Source organism: Lissotriton helveticus, chromosome 5_1 (assembly GCF_964261635.1).
Source record: "Lissotriton helveticus chromosome 5_1, aLisHel1.1, whole genome shotgun sequence".
Taxonomy (NCBI): Eukaryota; Metazoa; Chordata; class Amphibia; order Caudata; family Salamandridae; genus Lissotriton; species Lissotriton helveticus.
In genome coordinates, this window is record NC_136065.1 from 1402183814 (window position 1) to 1402208433 (window position 24620).

General features: G+C 46.3%; 1 protein-coding gene across 6 annotated transcripts in view; it reads left to right on the forward strand.

Moving 5' to 3' along the window:
* NRAS (NRAS proto-oncogene, GTPase) overlaps nt 1-24620 on the forward strand; it is a 539256-nt gene that overhangs the window by 404932 nt on the left and 109704 nt on the right. For all 6 annotated transcript variants that reach the window (XM_078644383.1, XM_078644385.1, XM_078644382.1 and 3 more), the window contains one exon: nt 23902-24029. In XM_078644383.1, coding sequence (XP_078500509.1) covers nt 23902-24029 — 128 coding nt within the window. The remainder of the gene's footprint in view (nt 1-23901; nt 24030-24620) is intronic.

The window sequence follows — 24620 nt, forward strand, 5'->3', positions numbered from 1 at the left end:
TTTAGTGAATATGACTTCACTATTAGATAGTTTCCTGACCATTACTAAAATAATTAATGATGAACTATCAAGTAAATCAAAGGGAACTAAGAAATCAAAAAAGGGATGGTTCAATGCTGCTACCAGGAGAGCCTATTGGTGCCTAAAGAAAGCACTCCGATGCAGCATTAGAAACAAATCAGAAATAGTCCGTCTTAGAAGGGAGTATAATCAGTCCCTAAAGTATTGTAAGCTGGAGATTAAGACAACCTTATGGGAGACACTGCACAAAAGCTGTCTTGCAAAAGACTCAACCACATTTTGGCGTACAGTTAAAACTCCCTTCTTAACAAATCCTAATTTGAACCCAAGAATCGAGGTGGCAGTGGATGACGGCGCTTGGGTCACCCATTTTTCAGCTATCTTTGGGGGAACAGCCGCACCCACACAGGTGCCTGTGGTACCCCGAGATGGAAGCAACCTCAGTTTCTCCCACGAGGAGGTAGTGACTGCACTAAAATTATCAAAATGTGGGAAAGCCCCTGGCCCTGACGGGGTTCCTCTTGATATATTCAGACACAATTTGGATTTATGGTCCCCTATCCTGACTAGGGTCTTTGATGCAGTTAATGTAACAGGCCCAATCACCACATGGAAATCCTCAATCCTTCTCCCAATTTTCAAGAAAGGGGATCGAAACGACCCAGCCTGTTATCGACCCATTTCTTTATTAGACGCAACGGGTAAGGTAGCAGGGCGGATAGTCCTCCAAAAACTTCAGAGCTGGGCAGCCGAAAATCAAATACTGTCAGGCCTACAGTACGGATTTCGTGAGGGTATGGGGACGGTAGAACAAGCATTAAATCTGTCCCTACTAGCGGGCAAATATGTGGGGGCGAAAAGGGGCAAACTCCATCTGGCATACGTCGACTTGTCGGCAGCGTTCGACTGTGTGTCTCACTGTAAGCTGTGGAATATCCTCATCAAAATAGGCGTAGACCCCCCGTTAATCCGCTTCCTGCAAGACCTTTACTCAGGAGCATCAGCCAAAGTCCGCTATGGCATGGGGGGGGAGTTAACCAGACCTTTTGACGTGGTGAGGGGAGTCAGACAGGGTTGTGTGCTGGCTCCCTTCCTTTTTAACCTGTACACAAATGGTTTGGAGGTGGCAATGCTAGAGGGCAGTCAGGATCTCCCCATGATTGGCCGTCATCCTATTCCAGCTTTGCTTTATGCAGACGACGCAGTCATAATGGCGCGGACCCCATGTCAACTACAATTGCTGGTCAACAGATATTGCCAATTCATGGAAAGCCTAGATCTAAAGGTTAATAATAAGAAAACCTTCATTATGCATGTTGGGAAAGCCACCAGTCATACAAAGGGTATATATATATATACAACAACACCAAGTTAGATTGCACAAAAACATACCCCTATCTGGGAATCTTGATCGATAACAGCCAAAATTGGCGACCAGCTATCGAAAGTAGAAAACTGTCATTCCTGAGAACAGTAACGGCCCTGTCAACGTTTGCTCGGAATTTAGGCCAGCGTCCGGCACGCGAACTGCTCCAGATTTATCATGCCAAATGCTCCTCTGTAGCTCTATACGGAGCAGGAATATGGGGTTTTACTGCCACTGCATGCATTCAAAAGGTGGAAAACTGTTTTCTAAGGTATCTTTTAGCGGTCCCCAAAAGCTCCCCGATATACGGCTGCCACTTGGAACTAGGTATGGACTTTATATCTGATATCATTGCCATCCAACCGATTCTATTGTGGCAGCGCATATGGCATACAGAGGAATGTAAGCTTACTCGCTATCTGATTATGGATTGCCTTGCCCTAGAAAGATGGAAGAGCATAACATGGCTGGATTATGTCTCAAAATTTCTCATTGATTTAAATTTAGAGTCCTATTTTACTCATCCCGAAACCATCCTGGGCATATCACGAGCCACTCTGAAAAACGCATGTTTATTCCACCTTCGTGAGCTCCGAATGGCAAGAGAGATGTCTAAGCCGACTAATGTCCAACTCTTAGCAGTGCAAAGCTCTTGGGGGATTCAGCCTTATCTATTGTTAACATCTATCTCATATTATGATGATTTTCCATCGCTTAGTGACTTTCCCCAAGATCAACGATTGGTCCAAAAATCTCTCTACTTGTCCTTGTGACGGGCAGTCTGAGCAAACGCTTCTCCATGTAATGTTCTTTTGCAATCTCTATGACCACCCACGGAGAAACTGGATTGTACCTCTAGTAAAATACATGGGATTGCGCCAATGCCGTCCGGCGCTCCAAGCCTTACAATGTCTGGACACAGAATTTTAATTGTCCCTATACTCTGCTTTTTAAAATCATGTATTAAATTCCGAAAAGATTATGATTAATTTTATACCTAAAGTACTGCTTACACCACTGTGTAACAAGTTCCAGAAATTATACTGTGCTTAGTATCCTTTCTTCTTCATGTTTTAAAGATAGATTTTCTTTTTAATGTATTAACTTAGTTTCTATTTCATTTTATTTGTATTAATCGCAGGAATTTGTTGTTTTTATTCTGTATAATTGATGTGATTTGTTTGCACTTTTATGGATAAGTTTTCTTATCCGAATAAAGTTTGATTTGATTTGACTTCACTATTATGTACAGGGCAGGAAAGAAGAACGGTAAAACGGATGCTTTATCACGCTTGGGTTATGACCCCTTAGAAGAGAGGACAGAACCACCTCCTATAATTGCCCTAGACAGATTTGTTGGAGGGGTACTGAAGAAGAGTTCCTAGCCAGAGTAAAGGCCGAACAGGAGTCAGAAAACATTAAACAGATTACACAATCACAAGAAGCAATCGTAGTGGGAGACTATTACTATGTTGAGTGTGGCTTAGTTCTTCCGTCCCCAGATTTACAACGTCAGGCTTTGGAATGGTGCCATTCTCATCCGTTAGCTGGGCATCCTGGATACAAGAAGACGATAGAAGCTCTAAAAAGACATTTCTGGTGGCCAGGGATGGGGAAAGACACCAAACAGTTCATACAGACTTGTTATGTTTGTGCCCAGAGCAAGGTCTCACACCAAAACCCTGTAGGGCTCTTACAATCATTACCCACACCTCCGAGCCCTTGGCATACTGTTTCCTTAGAACTACCTCGCATGGTCAAGGGACATAACACCCTGTTAGTTGTGGTAGACACATTTACCAAGATGGCCCATTTTATCCCATTGACAGGACTTCCCACAGCCAAATCGTTGGCGTTTGTGTTTTTACAACAAGTGGTCAGACTACATGGACTCCCCTCCGTTGTAATCTCAGATAGGTGCGCCCAATTTTTGTCCAAGTTTTGGCAAGGCCTGTGTGCTCTATTATCAGTAGATGTGAGACTTTCATCCAGTCATCACCCGCAAACAGATGGGCAAACTGAGAGGGTCAACCAGTGTTTTGAGCAATACATCAGAAGTCAGGCCATACATTCTCTTACTGAGTGGGACGAAATGGTTTGGATAGCGGAAATAGCTTACAACAACAGTCATCACTCTTCCATTGACTACACTCCTTTCTCTAGCTCCTATGGATACCATCCCAGAATACTACCTAGCCTTTCTTCTTCTCCTTCTTCTTCTAATTGCTCCACGCCTGCTACAGAACTGATACAAGAGATACAAAGGGTACATAAGATTACACAGGATAATCTAGAGCAGGCTAAGACCAGATATAAGAAGAGCGCTGATCTCCACAGACGTCAGGAACCACCTTGCATACAGGGAGACGAGGTCTGGCTATCAACCAGGAACGTTAGTGTGAAGGGAGCCTGTAAATTCAAACCGAAGTATATAGGCCCCTATAAGATTCTAAAGGTCGTGAATTCTGTAGCCATGAAACTCGATCTCCCTGCCTCTTTCAAGATGCATCCTGTGTTCCATGTCTCACTATTAAAACCGGTTGAGCCAGGTACAAGACTACCTGTGTCCCCTCCTCCTGTAGTACTTGATGATGACCTAGAATTCGAAGTCGAAGCTATTATAGACTCCAGAAGAGTCAGACGTAGACTCATACATTGGAGAGGGTATGGAATAGAAGAACGTACTTGGGAACCAGCTAGTCAAGTATGCGCACCCAGGCTAGTGAAGAAGTTCCACAGGCAACACCCCAACAAACCCAAACCCGTGTGGGGGATTGTAGGGGGGGGGTGTACTGTCACGCCTGCCAGGTCGCGTTTACCACCACAGATGGGCGCCCCACATCGCGCATGTGCGAGGAGGTCAGGCAACAGTAAAAAAGCCTGACTTCCCCTGAGAGCGGTGCTTCGCGCTCTAGTGTTTTGACCAAGCGTCGTGTCACTTCCGCCTAGCCGCTTGCACTCTCTGTCACTACAGAGCTCCTTACGTTCTGGTACTTTTCTTCAGTGGATGCGGGACCGGTATTTCTCCCGTTTTGAGCCCCCTTTTTGAGCACCTTGTTTCTCGAGTGTAACCCTGCTCATTATTTGAGCCCTGTTACTCCCACTCTTAGTCTCCATCTTATTGCCTTCAGGGCGGACTCGAAGATTCCCTTCCTCTTGTAGACTCAGTGCCGGCTATCCTCTCCTCTGCTCCCTGGGGTTGACCTGTCTGTTTCTCCCGGTTCCGCCCGCCGACCGGACTCCACGTTCCGTCGGCCGGACTGGGGCTGGACAGGTGGATTAACACTCCAGGGGCATGTTGGTAGTTGTGGTCCGCCTGTAGTCCTTTTTTCCCCTTATTGATTTACACCCTATTTTTTGGACATCCATTTGGTATTGGTTCCTGGCACGCGTCACAGACTGGAAGGCTTGAAGAACTAGTAAAAGTGCCTTGCGCTAATTTCCTATTAAGTCTACATAGAAACAGCGGTATGTTTATTGGTGTTCATATGTTTCAGAACCTGCAGGCTTACAGACCAATTCTAGGATCTTACAACTTCCTCTGACATAGCAGATCAAGATAGGGAAGATCAATACTGTAGTGCTAGTTCAAATAGCATTGATTAGGCACACCTTGTATACATTCTTGTCGTCACCCATATAGGCTGCAAATAGATCGCTATTGTTGTGGTCCAGTCTTTTGCACGCACCTGGGAGTACTCTTAGTTACCAGACTTATAGGAGACTTCAAGAACTTCCTTAGGTAAATACATATAGGAACATATTAGTTTGTTGTGCTTTATCTCTTGTTGCCTTTTGACCAATATCTTTTCTTTTAGCACCTGTGGCCGACCTGCTGGAGTTTCCTGTACAAAGAGTTTTCTCCCTTCTTTTCCTTGTTTTGTTCCCTCCTTATCCCCATTGTGTTCTAGAGTTTGATAGACACAAGGGGTGTAGGGGGGACGGGTTGGGCTTATCTTCTGTTCCTGGCACTCCTGCGGAAACAGCACTTGGATCCTTACAGAATGTACCCCTCCTGTAAGGAAGAATTGAGAAGTCCCATCAGAAGCCGCATTATATCCTGGGCCAAGGCGATGAGCTTAGCTAAAGGGAAAGGGCCTTTCGGGGAGCCAGATCTTATGGTTTTGTGCCAGTGACATGAAAAGAGAAGTCCAACTTGACCCATGAGTTCAGTTTGTGGTGTGCTAGTGTGTTAACTGAGGTTTTTGGGGCCTCGGCGGCAGACTGATGCTAGAGTGAGAGGCATCCCTCCTATCCTCCCTAAGTGAGAGTTGGATGTCCTGCACCTTTTTTGACAAAAAATAGCACCAATTCTTTGCACTATGAATGGGACAGTGCTTGAGCTGGTGCAACGTTATTATGGTCGGAGAGTTCCTTGACTTCTCGAAAGAGTTTTGGGACAGTTTTGAGCTAAAGTGATTTGATCGGAGTAAAAAGTAGCCTCGGTGGCTCTACAGAGACCATGAGTTTCTCAGTGCCATTTTGTATTTGTACTTGGTGTCCTCTTTTGTAAACGACCCTCAAGGCCCTTACATCTGTTATTCTGTACCTGAAGTGCCTCAGTAAGCCATGGGGCATGTGGATAAATCATGGCTAGGCTACTGAATTTAGTTGGCAGGACAGTGCCCACTGAGTCCTGCAACCAGTCATCAATCCTGGTCTGATCTAACTCTGACACTTTGCTAAACTGGGCATCATGCTCCTCAGTTGGTTATTGAGGGCTAGGCTGTCCAGTCTTGACCAAGCCTTGATCTTAGGCTGTGATCTGTCCCTCCTCTAGATGTTGCCACACAGGTCCGGATACGGAAAGGAACTGTGTAGTGGTCCGACCACAGTAGAGGTAGAGCAGTTGCAAGATGTTTAAAGTGTGAGAAGATCGGATCGAAAACGTGAACTGCTTTGCGAGTATATGTGGAATTAATAAGAACCAGATTCAGTGCCCTGAGGTCCTCGATTAAGGTCTGACTGGGGCTACAAAGGCTATCATCCATGTGTATATTCAGGTCCCCATATAATATAAAATTAGAAGATCTGAGGGTGAAGGGTGGGGGCGGGGTAGGAAGATCAGTCAGCAGCGTACACCAGTTGCCTGTGTTTTCTGGTGGGAGTTATATTAATGCGCTGGATGTTGTAAATTTGGGTGCAAGTTCCAGCAAAAAGGACAACGCTTCACAAGCCGGTATAGATAATTCATGTATAATGCATTTTTATAAAAAAAAAATTAACACAATATCCTCCTGGTTTTCTAGGCCTGTGCCACCTCACCATCCTTTTATTTTATTCATCAGACAACCCCGTCCTGGCCATTCCACCTTCCAGTAATTCCCACCATGCTTCTTTGTAGGCCTTCCTAGTAGACAAAACCACTGAGTTTTCAACAAGCTTCAAGGCCCAGTGTCCCCAAATTCCCATAGTTCCAGCTGCATCTTGGTCTTTACCTTCAAAACTCCAGGTTCTAGCCCATTGAACCTCTGTGAATGAGACCTCCGTAATATTATTGTCCGCTCTGGGGACAACCCTTGCGTGAAAAACAGAGTTAAACATCAAGCAACCCAACAAGAAATTGAGCCAAAGCTGTAAAACCATTTAATTCCTAGCTTTCTGATAATTCACTAGTACTACAACAGTCTGGTTAACATAACAAGCATTGGCATAGCCAATATGTCTTGCCTTTAGGACCTTATGTGTTTAGCGATGCAGCATATTATCCTGGGTGCTGTGCCACTAGGGGCTGAAGAGCTATACAATTACTACACACTGGGCCATGCAGTTTGATTCAGGAATACACGCTTGCCTAAGGAAACATTTATGGACACATTCCAAGGCTTTTTAATGCACAGACGGAAAGACAAAGTGTCTTGATGAAAGTCAACAGCACTATAACATTCTGTTGGCGACTGCATCACTCGAGTATTGAACAGCCTATGAAAAAAGCAGTGAAGTACTTTCCAATGGCGAGGTCATCACATCCTTCCTCCCCCAGGACTATATTCAGCAGGCGCCCTTCTCCAGAGTTTTCCATTAAAACATTGCTCACACCATCCGTTTACCGGCAAGCCCCCGGCCCGCCTTTTGTCCCAGCCCCTTGGGTATAGGAGCACTGGACATAGCAGCAACAACAACATGATGCCATTTGTCAGGTAGAGGGGAAATAATTAATAACTAGGTACGGCATCGATATCACTTAATTTTCGTGCACCTAAAAACAAAAAAATTAACCTACCCCAGTGTAATGTAACTGGGTGCTTTTTTTTTTTTTTAAAGCGCTTCAATACCTTCGGGTCATTTGAGTTTGTACTCTATAAAAGTGCCCCCAAAAACTAACCTGACCTTGTGAAATATAACTAGTTATGATGTAAAGCACTCCAACACTTTTGAGTTGCTCGAGTCACATTATATAAACTAGCGTCAAAGAAAATGCGATGGAGGTTGCCCAAGCCTTTCCCTGAACTGTGCTGCACGGTTGGCCTGCTGAAGGTCAGGTGTCCGAGGCTCGCTAAAGCACTAAGCAGGATGGGTTTGGGGGAAATCCTTGCACTTAAAAGTCAGAGAAAATTTAAGACGCCCTTGAAAACTGAGTGACATTTCATATCGGTATTTGAGCAGGATGGAGAGATTAAGTGATTAGCGTCGAACCACTTAAAAAGGGCAAACAGTGACAGGAGCAGGAATTCAAGAAAGAAATAATCCCCAAATGAGCCCATAATCACAAACGTAATGTTTACAGTAATTGGGCGATGTTCTGTAGGAGGAAGCCAAACACTAAAAGAAGGGACACAGAGGAAGGATTAACCACTAGCAAGCAAGCATTTTTGAACGACAATCGAAGGGACAAATAAAAAGGCAATGGGTGGGCTGTAAGCCCACGGAGTGAATACAGCAGGTCTTGTAGAGACCGTACCTCCGCTGCCTAGGCTTGACATAAAACGGCACTCCAATTGGATAGCTTTTTTGCCCCACAGAACCATAGTGACCACCAATAGAAACTAGTCTAGAAAAGCTATGCTCAACTTATTTTTTATTTTCTGGTAATGTTTCTCAGACCATCTGCTGCATTGAAAAAATATGGGCATCCGCTACAACCGTTCATCCTGCAGAAACCAGATTGTCAAACCATTGAACTTTCAAAAAGCAAATCTAAACTCTTCTTAGCTCATCCCCCAGTGTTCAAACGGACACTATGATTAGGTCTGTTGGATTCAACGATGTTTATGAATTTTGATGCATGCAAGTCTACAGATTTCTTGATCCACTGTTTGATGTTGGCAATATCCTTGTCAAGTTTGACAGTGATGTCGGGTTGGTTCTTTTCAAGGGGGTTGTGTCAGTCAGCTTCTCTTATTTTGTTCCAGTTTTTTCTGGGCAGGTTGATGCTGGTGAGTGATGTAGCTTGCTGTGTGGAGATTTCGAAGTGTATGATGGAGTGGTCAAGTGTGCGGTGAGGCGAGATTTATTTGATTTTGTTGCTGAGGCGGAGATAGAATCTAGCGTGTGCCCTGTGATATTTGTGGGGTCTGTAACCAGCTGTGACAGTCCGATGATGTTCAAGCTTTCAAGGAGGTCAGCGGAGGAGGGTTGATGGAGTCTTCCAAGTGGAATATGAAATTCTTGGAGTTGTTGATAAGGAAGAGATGAGGTTGCTGAAGTTTGTTCGACTCCTCCTCTCTAACAGGGCCCTGATCTCGCTTCTCTCCAATTCAGGGTGATACTCACTTCTCTGTGGTACTAACGGTCTAATTTCTCTCCTCAATGGTGATGTTAAAATTCTGCCCAGTATCCTGGCTGTGTGCCTCAAAAAGGTCCTCCATTCCCTCAACCACCACTTTGAAGTGGGGTTCGTCCCAGGCTGCTCATCTTGCAGCCACCCACGGGCCTTCTGGAGGAGGCAATGGCTCTGTTGTCAGACACCGAGAAGGCCTTGGACAGGATAGAGTGGGACTAGCCGTTCGCGTTTCTCCAGAAATTCGGACTCGGCACTGACTTCATCTCCAAGGTGCCCTGGCTCTATGACTCTACCACAGTGCGGGTTAATTGTGGTGGCTTTCTTCCTGACCCCTTCTCTGTTAGCTAGGGAACACGTCTGGGCTGTTCCTTCTTGCCATGAAGCCCTTATCGGCAGCCTAATGCCATTTGGATCGGATCAAGGGCATTTGCACCTCTGGAGGACCCTCAACACTGTACTTGCATGCTGATGATATTCTGCTTACTCGCTTGGCCCGGACCGCTTCCGTCCCTGCGGTTTTGGCGAGCATTGAGGGTTTCGCAGTCATATCAGGCGTTAAATTCATTTGGGGTAAAAAAAAAAAGGCCCTCTCGCTCTGGAGTGTTACCACCTGTGCTGCCATCGCCGGATTCTTGTTTCATTTGAAAGCTGCTCACCTCAAATACTTGGCCATCAATGTCTGCAAGGGCTTGGAGCACATACTAGAGGGCAACCTTGATACGCTCATGGAGGACATGTGGCTAGACTTTGATAAATGCTTGCACCTTAACTGTCTCAATGGAGTCGCACGCAAGCAGTGAAAATTGTGTGTCTCCCACGCTTCACCTATGTACTGGACAGGCTCCCCTTTCAAAACTCTGAAATGTGGACAAGGCAAATAGGGCCTTTGTCTGGGGGTCAGCGAGGCCTTGCTTAGCCATTAGGAGACTTATCGTCCACAGGGTTACAGTTGGTCTGAGCATCCCATATGTCGAGCACTATTACATGGATCTCCACCTGGCGCAGTTGGTATTCATGCACACTAGGGTTTGGGATCTTCCTTAATGAGTAACCACTTAAAATCGGCTTGCTGGGGTTGCTTCCCCTCTACCAGCCAGTACCCGCCGGCACTGGAGCTCTGAACCCTATGACACAGGCAATGTACAGAACCTGGACATGAGCCCACAAGCTATTTTCTGTGGATGTATACCTTCATGACAGAGTTCCAATAAGGCGCAACCATGGCAGGGACATGCTTGACTGGATTTTTTGGCGGGCGGTGGGCATTCTCCAGGGATGGCACTGTATGCGATTCAGCTTCACGCCATGGGCCTGCTGCCCTACTCCTCCTGTTGGAGATGCGACCAGTGACCTGGTTCACTTCTTAGTGGAATGCCCAGTTGTCCTCCCTTTCTGGGCTGCAGTAATGTTCACGTTTGGGTGGACCATGGATATGTCCACTTCTCTATCGACTCGGCTGATTCTTCTGCACGACCTAGCGGACCTCCCCCAGCTAACACACCATGCTTGCTGCCTACTTAGAACTGTCCTCACAGCGGCTAAAATCTGTATCCTACATGATTGGCATGCTCCGCAGGTCCCAACTCACGAGGAATGGCTCGTTGCCATGTGCAATACTGACTCTTATGAAAAGGTGATCTATAACCTGATGAATAGGCCTGACAAGGTCCTCCATATTTTGTCCTACTTTCTAGTGTAAAACTGACTAACTTTGCCTTCTTGTCCGCCTTGTCCCCTTCTTCTTTCTGCCTTTCTCCCTCCCCCCACCTCCTTTCCTTCGGTTTCTTTGATTCCCCATTACATGTCCCCCTTCCCGCCCCCATTTTTTTGTCTATTTCACATATATCTGTATAATTCTCCTGTATTTTAGCTGATTGTATTTGGTTTTGTTCCCCTTTATTTCTGCTGAATAAACATTTGTGAAATGAAAATAATATCATAAAGAAAAGAAGTCTAATACAGATATATGTGCTCGGGAATATCTAATAACGTGAACCTATGTCAACAATACTGGAAATGACTACTGAACCTTATAACAATTGTTATCACTGATATAGGCATCATTAACAATCTGGCATATTATACAGGTAGTGAAAAACAACTGAAGGTGAAAAACACCAATGTTGAAGCATAACCTTGGTAATAAGAGCAGTCGTGAATAATGATACATATTGGTGTTCAAGCTAGCGAAAAACGTATATACCAAGGACCCAGTATGTCTCAATATTTTATTTTAAAAACCTAACAATTTATTTTGTTGTACAGCCCATTGGGTGCTAAACTGTCAAAGCTTAATCGAAATGATGTTTCCCTAAAATGGTAGATACGTTAGTGTTGAGGTTAATATCGATTCTTTCTAGAACAGTAAATTGCTATTGAACTTGAAGCTCGGCGACCTTTACGTTTGTTTCTTCGACCTGTATGTTTTATCAAGCAGTAGCTTCAGTAAGCAATCACCCCTTTATCGCGCGGCGTTTTCGCCATAAAGTAACTCCCTTTCACGGGTGTCCTGATTAGTTTGATTAACTTCATGCTCCTTTTTATTATTCAAGTGCACTGCACTTGTTTTTGAGCGTGCTTCGTACTACACACATGCATGTTTTGTCATAAGCAAGCATTATTACACTGTGAACAGTTTCCCTTGATGTTGGTTCTTTCTAGCTTTCAAATGGTCTTGGTTTCATCTCCTCGTGTACTGCTACTGATGTTTCATTTAGTGTACGATTTGTATAATTTTACAAAAAAGATGACTTGAATATATAGACACATATATACATTCCTTTTTCAGTTACCCCTGATGAAGGGTGCACAACCCCCGAAATGTTTTGGGTTTGATTCAAGAAACCGCTACCATCATAAGTTTTGAATGAACCTTGCTTATAAAAGAGATTGAACATATACATGATTGCTTTTGAATCCACATGAGCCTCTTTTGAAAGTTATTTGTTACTTTTGAGTAAAATGTATTAATGTGATGAAATTTAGCCTACGGGCTTTGTTAGTTTGAGCACTCTGTCTCCAGGCAACCACTGGTTACCTGAGTTTTTGCATATATTTCACGGAGACGGGCAGGCTCTGTCACGTTACAGAGTAGCACACCTAACCTGGGTATTTTGAGTAATTTTTGCAAAATCTCAGTGTAGAGTATTTTTTCTTTCATTTTTAGGTCTCGGCAACGAGAACTATTGTCGCCATGTAAGCTCGCAAGGGAGTACAGAGCGGTGCACGAGCCGACCAGGGTCTGTGGACGCGCACACACGCAGGCAGGCAGGCACACACCAGACAGACACAGACAGACACACGCACGCACACACACACACACACCCTCCCTCTCTGCCCACTCCCTCTCTGCCGCCCCCCCCCCTCCTCTACCCCCCCCCTCCCTCCTCTACCCCCACTCACCGGGCTCTTTCCCTCTGCAGCGGGTCAGTCACGGCAGCAGGCAGGCTCGGTGTCTTCTCCGGCGATCTTCAGCTGATGTGCACGCTCACGCTGCGTCTCCTGCGCGCCCACCACGCTGTTTCGCGCCCGTTGATCCTCAGCTTGTGATTACTACTCCTTCTAACCCGGAATCTAAATTACTATTTCTTGGTTCTCTAACTCCACTCTGTTGATTCGTAACAAACTGATATTCAGCACATTTCACAGTCTCGCTTTTGCTTCTCATAAATACAATAAGATTATTTTAAGCAATGTCTACCCTTCTTTTGGTTCTGTGCCTATTATGCTTCGGACTATAGAGTTTTAGAAAGTGTGGTGGAAGATTCCATGATATCAGCGGCGTGCACAGTGCAGAGTGAGTGTGCAGAGTGCAGAGTGAGTGTGCAGAGTGCAGAGTGAGTGTGCAGAGTGCAGAGTAGTGAGTGCAGAGTAGTGAGTGCAGAGTAGTGAGTGCAGAGTAGTGAGTGCAGAGTAGTGAGTGCAGAGTAGTGAGTGCAGAGTAGTGAGTGCAGAGTAGTGAGTGTGCAGAGTGAGTGTGCAGAGTGAGTGTGCAGAGTGAGTGTGCAGAGTGAGTGTGCAGAGTGAGTGTGCAGAGTGAGTGTGCAGAGTGAGTGTGCAGAGTGAGTGTGCAGAGTGAGTGTGCAGAGTGAGTGTGCAGAGTGAGTGTGCAGAGTGAGTGTGCAGAGTGAGAGTGCAGAGTAGTGAGTGCAGAGTGAGTGTGCAGAGTAGTGAGTGCAGATGAGTGAGTGCGCAGAGTAGTGAGTGCGCAGAGTAGTGAGTGCGCAGAGTAGTGAGTGCGCAGAGTAGTGAGTGCGCAGAGTAGTGAGTGCGCAGAGTAGTGAGTGCGCAGAGTAGTGAGTGCGCAGAGTAGTGAGTGCGCAGAGTAGTGAGTGCGCAGAGTAGTGAGTGCGCAGAGTAGTGAGTGCGCAGAGTAGTGAGTGCGCAGAGTAGTGAGTGCGCAGAGTAGTGAGTGCGCAGAGTAGTGAGTGCAGAGTAGTGAGTGCAGAGTAGTGAGTGCAGAGTAGTGAGTGCAGAGTAGTGAGTGCAGAGTAGTGAGTGCAGAGTAGTGAGTGCGCAGAGTGAGTGCGCAGAGTGAGTGCGCAGAGTGAGTGTGCAGAGGAGTGAGTGCAGAGGAGTGAGTAGTGAGTGCAGAGTGCAGAGTAGTGAGTGCAGAGTGCAGTGCAGGTATGTGCAGTGCAGGTGAGTGCAGTGCAGGTGAGTGCAGTGCAGGTGAGTGCAGTGCCGTGCAGGTGAGTGCAGTGCAGGTGAGTGCAGTGCAGGTGAGTGCAGTGCAGGTGAGTGCAGTGCAGTGCAGGTGAGTGCAGTGCAGTGCAGGTGAGTGCAGTGCAGGTGAGTGCAGTGCAGTGTAGGTGGGTGCAGTGTAGGTGGGTGCAGTGGAGTGCAGGTGAGTGCAGTGCAGGTGAGTGCAGTGCAGGTGAGTGCAGTGCAGGTGAGTGCAGTGCAGGTGAGTGCAGTGCAGGTGAGTGCAGTGCAGGTGAGTGCAGTGCAGGTGAGTGCAGTGCAGGTGAGTGCAGTGCAGTGCAGGTGAGTGCAGTGCAGTGCAGGTGAGTGCAGTGCAATGCAGGTGAGTGCAGTGCAGGTGAGTGCAGTGCAGGTGAGTGCAGTGCGGTGCAGTGCAGGTGAGTGCAGTGCAGGTGAGTGCAGTGCAGGTGAGTGCAGTGCAGGTGAGTGCAGTGCAGGTGAGTGCAGTGCAGGTGAGTGCAGTGCAGGTGAGTGCAGTGCAGGTGAGTGCAGTGCAGTGCAGGTGAGTGCAGTGCAGTGCAGGTGAGTGCAGTGCAGGTGAGTGCAGTGCAGTGCAGGTGAGTGCAGTGCAGGTGAGTGCAGTGCAGGTGAGTGGAGTGCAGGTGAGTGCAGTGCAGTGCAGGTGAGTGCAGTGCAGTGCAGGTGAGTGCAGGTGAGTGCAGTGCAGGTGAGTGCAGTGCAGTGCAGGTGAGTGCAGTGCAGGTGAGTGCAGTGCAGGTGAGTGCAGTGCAGGTGAGTGCAGTGCAGTGCAGGTGAGTGCAGTGGAGTGCAGTGCAGGTGAGTGCAGGTGAGTGCAGTGCAGGTGAGTGCAGTGCAGTGCAGGTGAGTGCAGTGCAGGTGAGTGCAGTGCAGGTGAGTGCAGTGCAGTTCAGGTGAGTGCAGTTCAGGTGAGTGCAGTGCAGGTGAGTGCAGTGCAGGTGAGTGCAGTGCAGTGCAGGTGAGTGCAGTGCAGTGCAGGTGAGTGCAGTGCAGGTGAGTGCAGTGCAGGTGAGTGCAGTGCAGGTGAGTGCAGTGCAGATGAGTGCAGTGCAGGTGAGTGCAGTGCAGTGCAGGTGAGTGCAGTGCAGTGCAGGTGAGTGCAGTGCAGGTGAGTGCAGTGCAGTGCAGTGGAGTGCAGGTGAGTGCCGTGCAGTGCAGGTGAGTGCAGTGCAGTGGCATGCAGGTGAGTGCAGTGCAGGTGAGTGCAGTGCAGTGGCGTGCAGGTGAGTGCAGTGCAGGTGAGTGCAGTGGCGTGCAGGTGAGTGCAGTGCAGGTGAGTGCAGTGCAGTGGCGTGCAGGTAAGTGCAGTGCAGGTGAGTGCAGTGCAGTGGCGTGCAGGTGAGTGCAGTGCAGGTGAGTGCAGTGCAGGTGAGTGCAGTGCAGGTGAGTGCAGTGCAGTGCAGGTGAGTGCAGTGCAGGTGAGTGCAGTGCAGGTGAGTGCAGTGCAGGTGAGTGCAGTGCAGGTGAGTGCAGTGCAGGTGAGTGCAGTGCAGGTGAGTGCAGGTGAGTGCAGTGCAGTGCAGGTGAGTGCAGTGCAGTGCAGGTGAGTGCAGTGCAGTGCAGGTGAGTGCAGTGCAGGTGAGTGCAGTGCAGTGCGAGTGCAGTGCAGTGCAGGTGAGTGCAGTGCAGGTGAGTGCAGTGCAGTGCAGGTGAGTGCAGTGCAGGTGAGTGCAGTGCAGGTGAGTGCAGTTGAGTGCAGTGCAGGTGAGTGCAGTGCAGTGCAGGTGAGTGCAGTTGAGTGCAGAGTGGTGTGTATTGACAATGTAAATGACAATGCCATATATTTATGATTTAAAGAAAAAAAAAGAAATGTCATGAGCAATGCCAATAGCTCTACCTTTAATGATGCAGAGACCATTGCATTGTAAATGCTTGTTAGAAAGTAGTCACTTAGTTGCCCAATGTTTCCCAGAGACCGTTTACGTTTGCTGGCCATAAGACACCTTTCTGCCCTCCTGGGGAGAGGTGTGAACGAATCTTAGGAAGGAACAGAAGGGCCTGTCATGGGGAGAAGTGTGACTTCTACCTGGCAGGAAGGCCAGACAGGGTGGGAGCCCAAAAGGCGAGCCTGAAAGGGAAAGCAGCATTTGAAGGGCATGTGATGAACATGCACGAGAAGGGCTGGTCTTTGATTCTTGCAGACAAGTTTAAGTCGAGGACAGATGCGGCGCAGCTATTTGCAAGCTGTTTCCATGGGCTTGTAGCCTGCAGGTAGCCACACATCTGGGGTGGGCTCAAGAGCTCCACACACCAAGGGAGGGGTTCTACCATCTTGGGAGGGGGCAGAATAGTGCATCCTGGAATAGCCAGGTGCCACTATTCGCAGGATGTTGTCACTAGGGGACCTTATAGCCCATTGGCTAATAGTCGCCATATTCCGAGGGTACTAACTGGGCATAAAAGTGGTATCCCTACCTCATCAGTACTGAGAGTGGACTGAAGAGGGACTGCCCTGCTGTTCCCTGAATCCAGCAAAGAGCGGCTGCACCAAGACAGGACTGCACCTGCAGCTCTTTGGACTAGCAGAGGACTGTGCTTGTGGTGTCTTTCCCTGAGCCTCCGACAAAACAAATGGCTGCAGGAGTCAGCTGACTGACTTCTTCTTCTTACAGCTACAGGACCACAAAAGCTGAAGAAGCCTACCTTGGTGAATTGGTAGCCAAGAACGGTCTGACCACCAATATGCAGCCTGGGAGACTGTGACCCGACCCTCAAAAGTTGCATCAGAGTCTGCTGGACCTGAGAGAGTGGTCGGAGAGCAGTTTGGTCACCCGAGGAGGAAGATACTAATAGTGAAAAAGAACCGCTGGGTTCTCTGAAACTGGAGACTAGTGGACTGAAAGCAGGTGCTTTTTGGCTGGAATTCAGCCTGATAGAAATGATATAAGTGAATTAATGGAAAAACTAAAAGTGAGAAACCACATTGGAGCAAACTAAATTGTGGAAATCAAGTTAAGGAACTACAAATAAATCGATAATTAAAGGAAACCTGATAAAAGAGTTTTTATAGAAAAATGCAAAATTACATTAATCTTTTTTGGAGATTGGGGGTCCGTGAGAAGATTTTGCGTTTAGGGATACATGATTGTGGCAGTGATGTTTATAGGTGATGAGTGGGTTGTAGGGGTCCGGGATGGGTGGAGTTCAGATGTAGGTGTTTTTAGAGTTCAGGGATATGTTAAGTTTAGGGCCGGTGAGGTATTTTAGGGGCTCAGGAATGGGTTGAGTTTAGGTCGGAGAGGGGTGTTTAGGGTATATGGATGAGTGGAATTTAGGGGTGGTGAGGGTTTATAGGGGTCCAGGAATTGGTGGAGCGTAGGGATGTTATGGAGTTTTCAGGGTTCAAGATTGGCAGATTTTTGGGCTTGTATTAGGGGTAAGAAATATAGGGGTTTATGGGCAGACCTATTTTTAGGCTTTAGGAATGGGTTGTCTTTTAGGTTGGTGAGGGGTTTTAAGGATTCAGCAATTGGTTGGTTTTAGGGGTGGGAAGAGGTTTGTAAGGGTCAGGGATGGGTGGTGAGGGATTTTTTTAAGGTTTATGGGTGAAGGCGAGAGTTTTTAAAGGTTCAGGGATTGGTGTAGTTTAAGCATCGAAATCTTTTTTTAGTTTTTTTGTTCTGAATGGATGAAGTCCAAGGGCAAAGGATCTGTGTGGATTGGGTAAGGGAAGGGTGTTTTAGTGTTCATGGATGGGTGGAGTTTAGCGGTAGAAATGGCTTTTAGGGTTCAGGGATATTGTTAAAATAATGAAAGATCCGTAGTCCATAGATGTATCCAGGATCATAGCTTTATTCTTCAGTTTAGATCCATAGTATAAGATGTTATGTAGATACAAGAAACAGACCCCACCAGGAGCAGTTCCACTGCTCAGCCCCACATACCAACTGACATCTCTTTACTGTTCAACCCTCCCAACATTCCGATGACATCATCAAGGGCCAAGCAGTAGAGCAGGGGCAAGCATAGGGAGGATGCACAAGACAAGCTACATTACAACAGATATGCTGAGTTTATTCGTCCGGGATGAATGTAGTTTAGATTTGTTTATGATTTTTTAGGTGGCAGGGATGGCTGGTGTTTAGTGGAGGTGGAGGGTCAACAAATTAAAAGCATGAGAAGTAATTGTTTGAGAATCCTAAAAGTTAGATAAATCCAAAATAATGTCCCGTGAAGAGAAGCACTGAAATAACCACCTCTGCTAAAAATGTTTCTGGAAATACAACCTGGAGCCATTTTTTTACACCTTAAAACTAAGAATGCCAGAGCCAATTTAAAAAAAACTTTCTATGAAATGGTAAATGCCATTCATCCTGCAAATTTCCTTTAAACATTTGAGGTGAAATGGTTTCTCAGTAATGGTATTACACAAAATCGTTTTTCTATGAAATCACATACAGTATTTCAATCTGACTTTACTGTGACCAGTGACTGAGGAGTAACCCCAGGAAGACCACATCACCGGATCAGCATCCTTCGGCATCTTCAGCATCCTGCATTACTTTAATCAAGACCACCCCATTATAGTCAATGGCGGTTCGCCCATAGAACCTGAAACTCGACTGGAGACAGCTGTGACTGCGCGGTAACTGTCCTACAAAGGCTCATTGGCCTCTGTGACCTGCTCCTTGCTTGAACTGGTCGCCCACTGCGGTCCGAATTAATAGTTTCCAAAGTGACTCGGTAGCCACAATAGTTGCCAATGCTTGTTTGCTTTTTGTGAAGAAGAGCAGTGATTATTTATTTGGTTAATAATTTATATCTCCGGAATTCCCCTATGGATTTTTGTCATTGAGGTTTCATTTAAAGATACAAATACAACCTATTTTAAAGGTTTCGCATGGCGATCTGCTGTGCAGCAGCGTTCGCGCAGGCGAAATCTAATGTTAGAACAGTATGGGGGACTTGAACCCGCCCCTTCTTCCATTGGCTAGCTCCATAAATGAAAGCCAGCCATTGGAAGACATCGTTGTCAATCACTCTTCCCCGTCAGAACGCGAATCGTGGGTGTTTCTGACTCTTTAAGTCCCGCCCCCCACACCCTCCCTCTCGCCGTCCCGTTGTCCGTGCCTTCTCGAAGTTCTCCCTCCCGCCCGGCCACTGTCCGTGCCTCCTCCCTCCGCACGCCCACTGTCCGTGTTTGATGCTGTCCAACCTATCTATGAACTCTTAAGTTCATCCGAGCCTACCTCGTCTTGTTTATCCCCCACCCTCCCTCCAGTTGTCCTGCCTTCTCCCTCCCGCCCGCCCACTGTCCGTGCCTCCTCCCTCCCGCCTACTGTCTGTGTTCAATGCTGTGAGGAAGGCCCTGCCAAGCTGCTCAGGAACAGACTCTGCTGTCATAGCCCGGGGTGGTCGGAGACTACTTGGGGCTCTTGGTGGGGGTGACGCAGTGGACAGGCAGGGTGGAGGGGATATCGAGAGAAAGGGAGGGCGGTCGTGATGAAGGCAAGGATGGCGAGGAGTGAATGGAGAGCGGTGTAGGGGGTTCGAATGATACCGGGGCTGGAGGTGGAGTAACGGGGGGCGGAGGCTGATGGTATGGAGAGCTGGAAGCAGATGCAGGCTACAGGGAGAATTAGATCCGTTTTTTTTTTTTTTTACTATTTATGGTGTTAAAATAAGGATGCCTGGCTGTGTTTTTTTTAAGTTGTATAAAATGTTTGTTTTACATGATTTTATGTGCTTTTATGGTGTTTTTTTTATTGCCGATTCAAGATTCTTAGGTGGCCCTGAACATTTCCGGTCACATAATGGAGCCACCTGAGGTTTGTTGACAGGTGTACGTTGACTGAGTCCCCTACATGCTTTTTGTACCCATCCCTTCTAGCTGCGTTTTGTAATTGCGGACTGTACTTTATATTATGAAATGCTTGCACACACAAGTACTGTATACGTAGTGAATTGTATTCTCTTTGTGGTTTTCTTTAGTGCTTTTATGGCCGAATAAAGAATAATTGCGATCTCATACATCCATGTTAATGCAAGGCTTGTAAACCTTGTGGTGTGCTGTAGTGAAGTAGATTCCTAGATGGGAGCTATTTTTCATTCATGCACCTTTTTTTTCCTCCGGACTCCCATTTTACCTCTTCTGTCCGCAGATTGCATGCAGTGATTGCGGACTCATGAAATGCATACTAGTTTGATCTGTGACCTTTTTGTGGTGCTAATCGGGTTCCTGCTATCATTATACCTTGCTCATTAATCATATTTCCTGCCGCCCGTCAGGCTCCAGACGTCCCAGGCCCTGGGTGCGCTGGCAGCGCTCTGCCTGTGCAGATTATTACAGTGCAGCCGCACTTTGGCTTCTCGTCGCCAGAGCCCCATCAAGCTGTGTGCTACAATTAAAGTCAGATGGTCCTCAGGTTGAGCGGGCTCTAGTGCTGCAGCTGTCTGTTTGTCTGTATGAAGCGGACCAGCAGCGGGAACAGATGATGTATAGGGCAAGCCCGTGCCACAGATTGTACAGTACCAGGTCAAGCGCGGGGGCTCCACATATTAATGAACTGACATGCTCATTTTACACTGATGCCCTGCCTACTTTATTTCCCTTTTCCACACCATGCAGGGTGCATTTTAATGAAAGGCAATTGCCTAATTGGGAGATTTTCTTTGCTGGAAGCCTTGAAGATTGCTGGCCGATAATGCTACTGCGTGATGAATGCTGTGTCACACGTGCTCCTAAGCAGTATTTATAATGTAGTATCATTCTGAGCAGATTTAGCTAAGCTTTGAATATGTAAATATATTTTTACATATAAATTAGTTGACTTTTCTGCAGCCTTCCACGATAGATCATGTCTTCAGCGCAGCATAAATCACCGTGTTTGGTACAATGACGTTTATTTGCCCAGAACAGTATGTTTAGGAGCAATAAGCTAGAGAATCTGGCACACCCGATGCCCATAATTTTGTCAAACACTTTACAAAAAGGCATAGTTAAACTTGCATACATTGAAGTTCGGTTTATTTGTGGTCAGGCAAAATACCAGCAATAATCCATTTGAACCACAACATTGTCATGTTTCTTCCCTCTCCCTCGCCCCCACAAAACCTTTTTGCTTGAAAGTTGCAAGAAGCTTTTAGTTTACCCTATCCGTCCAATTATTGCTGAACAGTTTTCACTGAGATGGATTCTGTATTAAACGGGGCTGTAAAGGGTCTTGTTTGCATTAAAATGTTTCTTGTAAGCGATGGGCACCTTTTATCCATAGCTTTGTACCAATATTGGGTATCGAACATCTGCTTGGGCTTGTTGTATATGCAGCTTGGATCCCTCTAGGAGTGACACTGAACTTCATTTTATAGTCTATCGATAGGTGGAATTATGTGTCTTTATTTCTTTTTATACCGCATCTCACATACTAAAGCAACCTAGCATTGTTAACACTGTCACATTTGTGTCGGGTGATAACTGATTGACTGCAGTGTAATGTAATCAAATCGTTTTTATGAGAAAATAATTACAGTATAAACAAAACTAGTTGCTGTTTAAAGAAGCCTTTTTTAATAGATTCCTGGATGCTGTACGTTGAAATGGTGAATAGGGATTTAGCAGCCGACTGTACAGCATATTCCAATCAGCTTCTTGAATGGAGAAAAGAGAATATGCAAAGGGGACACCCAATTAATATAATTTCTCTCTATTATGAGGGATAGTGTTTGCTGGCAACTCCACCAACATCTGTCAGTCTGGATAACCATCGAAACCTATAACATCATCGCCAGTTGGGGCACGCTACCACGTGCTTAGGAACTGCTCATTCTAACGGCTTTCACAACCCTATTGCGCCTAATCTCGGTTATTTGTGTAAAAGCCCATGTTTGAAATTTACCAGTTCTAAATTAAAAGACCGCACAAGACACAATGTTTTTTGGTCAGAGCGTTTGATGCATTTTTTTTCTCTGATTTTCGTTCTTCCATTGAGCTTTTTTCATCAAAATCCCATGTGTGCCTGCTACCTTTTTTAGGTTTCGCCTGGCGATCCGCTGCGCAGCAGTGTTCGCGCAGGCGACATCTAATGTTAGAACAGTATGGGGGACTTGAACCCGCCCCTTCTTCCATTGGCTAGCTCCATAAATGGAGGCTAGCCATTGGAAGACATTGTTGTCAATCACTCTTTCCCCGTCAGAACGCGAATCGTGGGCGTTTCTGACTCTTTTTTTAAGTCCCGCCCCCCACACCCTCCCTCTCGCCGTCCCGTTGTCCGTGCCTTCTCGAAGTTCTCCCTCCCGCCCGCCTACTGTCCGTGCCTCCTCCCTCCCGCCCACTGTCCGTGTTTGATGCTGTCCAACCTATCTATGAACTCTTAAGTTAATCCGAGCCTACCTCGTCTTGTTTATCCCCCGCCCTCCCTCCCGTTGTCCTGCCTTCTCCCTCCTGCCCACCCGCCCACTGTCCGTGCCTCCTCCCTCCCTCCCGCCCGCCCACTATCTGTGTTCGATGCTGTGAGGAAGGCCTTGCCAAGCTGCTCAGGTACAGACTCTGCTGTCATAGCCCGGGGGGGTCGGAGACAACTTGGGGCTCTTGGTGGGGGTGACGCAGTGGACAGGCAGGGTGGAGGGGATATCGAGAGAAAGGGAGGGCGGTCGTAATGAAGGCAAGGATGGCGAGGAGTGAATGGAGAGCGGTGTAGGGGGTTCGAGTGATACCGGGGCTGGAGGGATACCGAGTGATGCCGGGGCCCAGAGTGTGTGGCTCTGTGTGTGTGTGGCTCTGGGTGTGTGGGTGTGTGTGGCTCTGGGTGTGTGGGTGTGTGTGTGGCTCTGGGTGTGTGTGGCTTTGGGTGGGTGTGTGTGGCTTTGGGTGTGGGTGTGTGTGGCTTTGGGTGTGTGTGTGTGTGGCTCTGGGTGTGTGTGTGTGTGTGGCTCTGGGTGTGTGTGTGTGTGTGGCTCTGGGTGTGTGTGTGTGTGTGGCTCTGGGTGTGTGTGTGTGGCTGGCTCTGTGTGTGTGTGTGTGTGTGGTAGTAATTGCTGTCTGCTGAGCTCGTCCAGTAGGGTACAATAGGTCTTACATTTGCGAGAGATTACGCTGTTGGCAATGTAAATGACAATGCCATTTATTTGTCTGTTTTCAAATCCAACTCATAAATAAAAAAGTTGTCATTTACAATGCCAATAGCTCTAACTTTTGCAAAGGCGAAACCGTTGCATTGTAAATGCTTGTTATAAACTGGTGTTCGATTTTATATTTTTTTTATTTTTTTTTATTTATTTTTTTAATTGTATCTCGTTTTTTTGTTTGACTGTTATGATACTTCTAAATGCTCTGCACTTGTTTCTTTGATAAAGCCTGACTGTTCAGAGCTGCAGCTTCCGAGGGTTGAGCTAAGGGTTGTCTAACAAATCTGACTGGACCCAGTGCAGGAAGTGAGTTTCTTATACGCTGTCTCACAACGACACCATATATTAAATTGCTTCCCTCGCACTCGATATTCAATGGCTAATAGAAAAGAGATTTGCGTTCCCTACAAATCTCAAAGCCTTCCCACGGACCGTGAATCAAGTGTGTGCAGACAAAGAGAAGACTTCTGGTCTGAGGTCATTCAGTGTTCATAGATGCTTGTCTCAGACCCCCATCCTTTTACATAAGGGCACTGCACACAGCAAATGTACTTTGCATTAAATGCAAATGAGGGACGATTCATTGGTCTACCTTTATCGGTATCTGCTCCACCCCTAAATTTACCCCCCACTTCCTCCCTAACATGTTGTACTTTCTGGTACCCATCAAATTTTCTGTACTGGTTGCTCCTCTTGCCTTGCACAAGTAAGATGTTACCCCCATCGGTTGCTAGCCAGGTCCACAAACCTTGCCAGCCAGCACTACATATGTGTGTACATGCACATTCACAGCGGAATTGTTTTCTGAATATTCATTTGACCATTTTTCTCAGTAAACATCATTTGACTAAATGCCTCTCCAGCCTTTGACATGAAGTCAAATATTGCATCGTGTAGTTCTATCGCGAGAAATTTCTTTTCTACATATCGTGTTTTCTTTATTATCATCTGTTCAATCGCAGTTGTTTTAAATTCGGAAAACTTGTATTACTTTATTAATTCAAGCATCCATTAACAGAATCCTTATCTGTTCCTCATTATCTAGGCTCTTGCTGGAGTGAAATGACGGAGTACAAATTGGTGGTGGTTGGAGCTGGTGGTGTTGGAAAAAGTGCTTTGACTATTCAGTTAATACAGAATCACTTCGTAGATGAATATGACCCTACAATTGAGGTAATGCTTCCTGAAGAGTTCGGGTTTTTTAGAAAATTATTTTACTGTGTACATTAACATTAATGTCTTACTGGTTGTTGTAGTTTACAACTACCTTTTGGATTCTGTGTTAAACAAAAATAACTAACCAAATGATTCGTTTCGTGATTCTGTGTCAGATTTCAAGCCAGGCAGTCAATTCCGGTCCCGGTACAAAAACCAGTTTGTCCGGGCCTCGCAATTAAGAGGGGTTGTATATCTCTCACAGTTTTCCCCTGCCCATTTGAGTCCTAAGAAAATTGGTGTGTGTGTGTGTGTGTGTAAATATATATATATATATATATATATATATATATATATATATATATATATATATATATATATATATATATATATATATATATATATATATATATATATATATATCCCGGAAAGGGACAAACAAAATAGGATTTTAGTTGTGATAACTATTTTCTCTGCACATTATTCCTCATTCCCATGGCAAGAACTTGTAATATGAGGTAATAAATCTCCCGGTAAATAGTTAACCCTTGAATAGTGTTATCGAAGGCGGTAAATACTCACCGACTACCGGCCAACTTGTAATTGGGC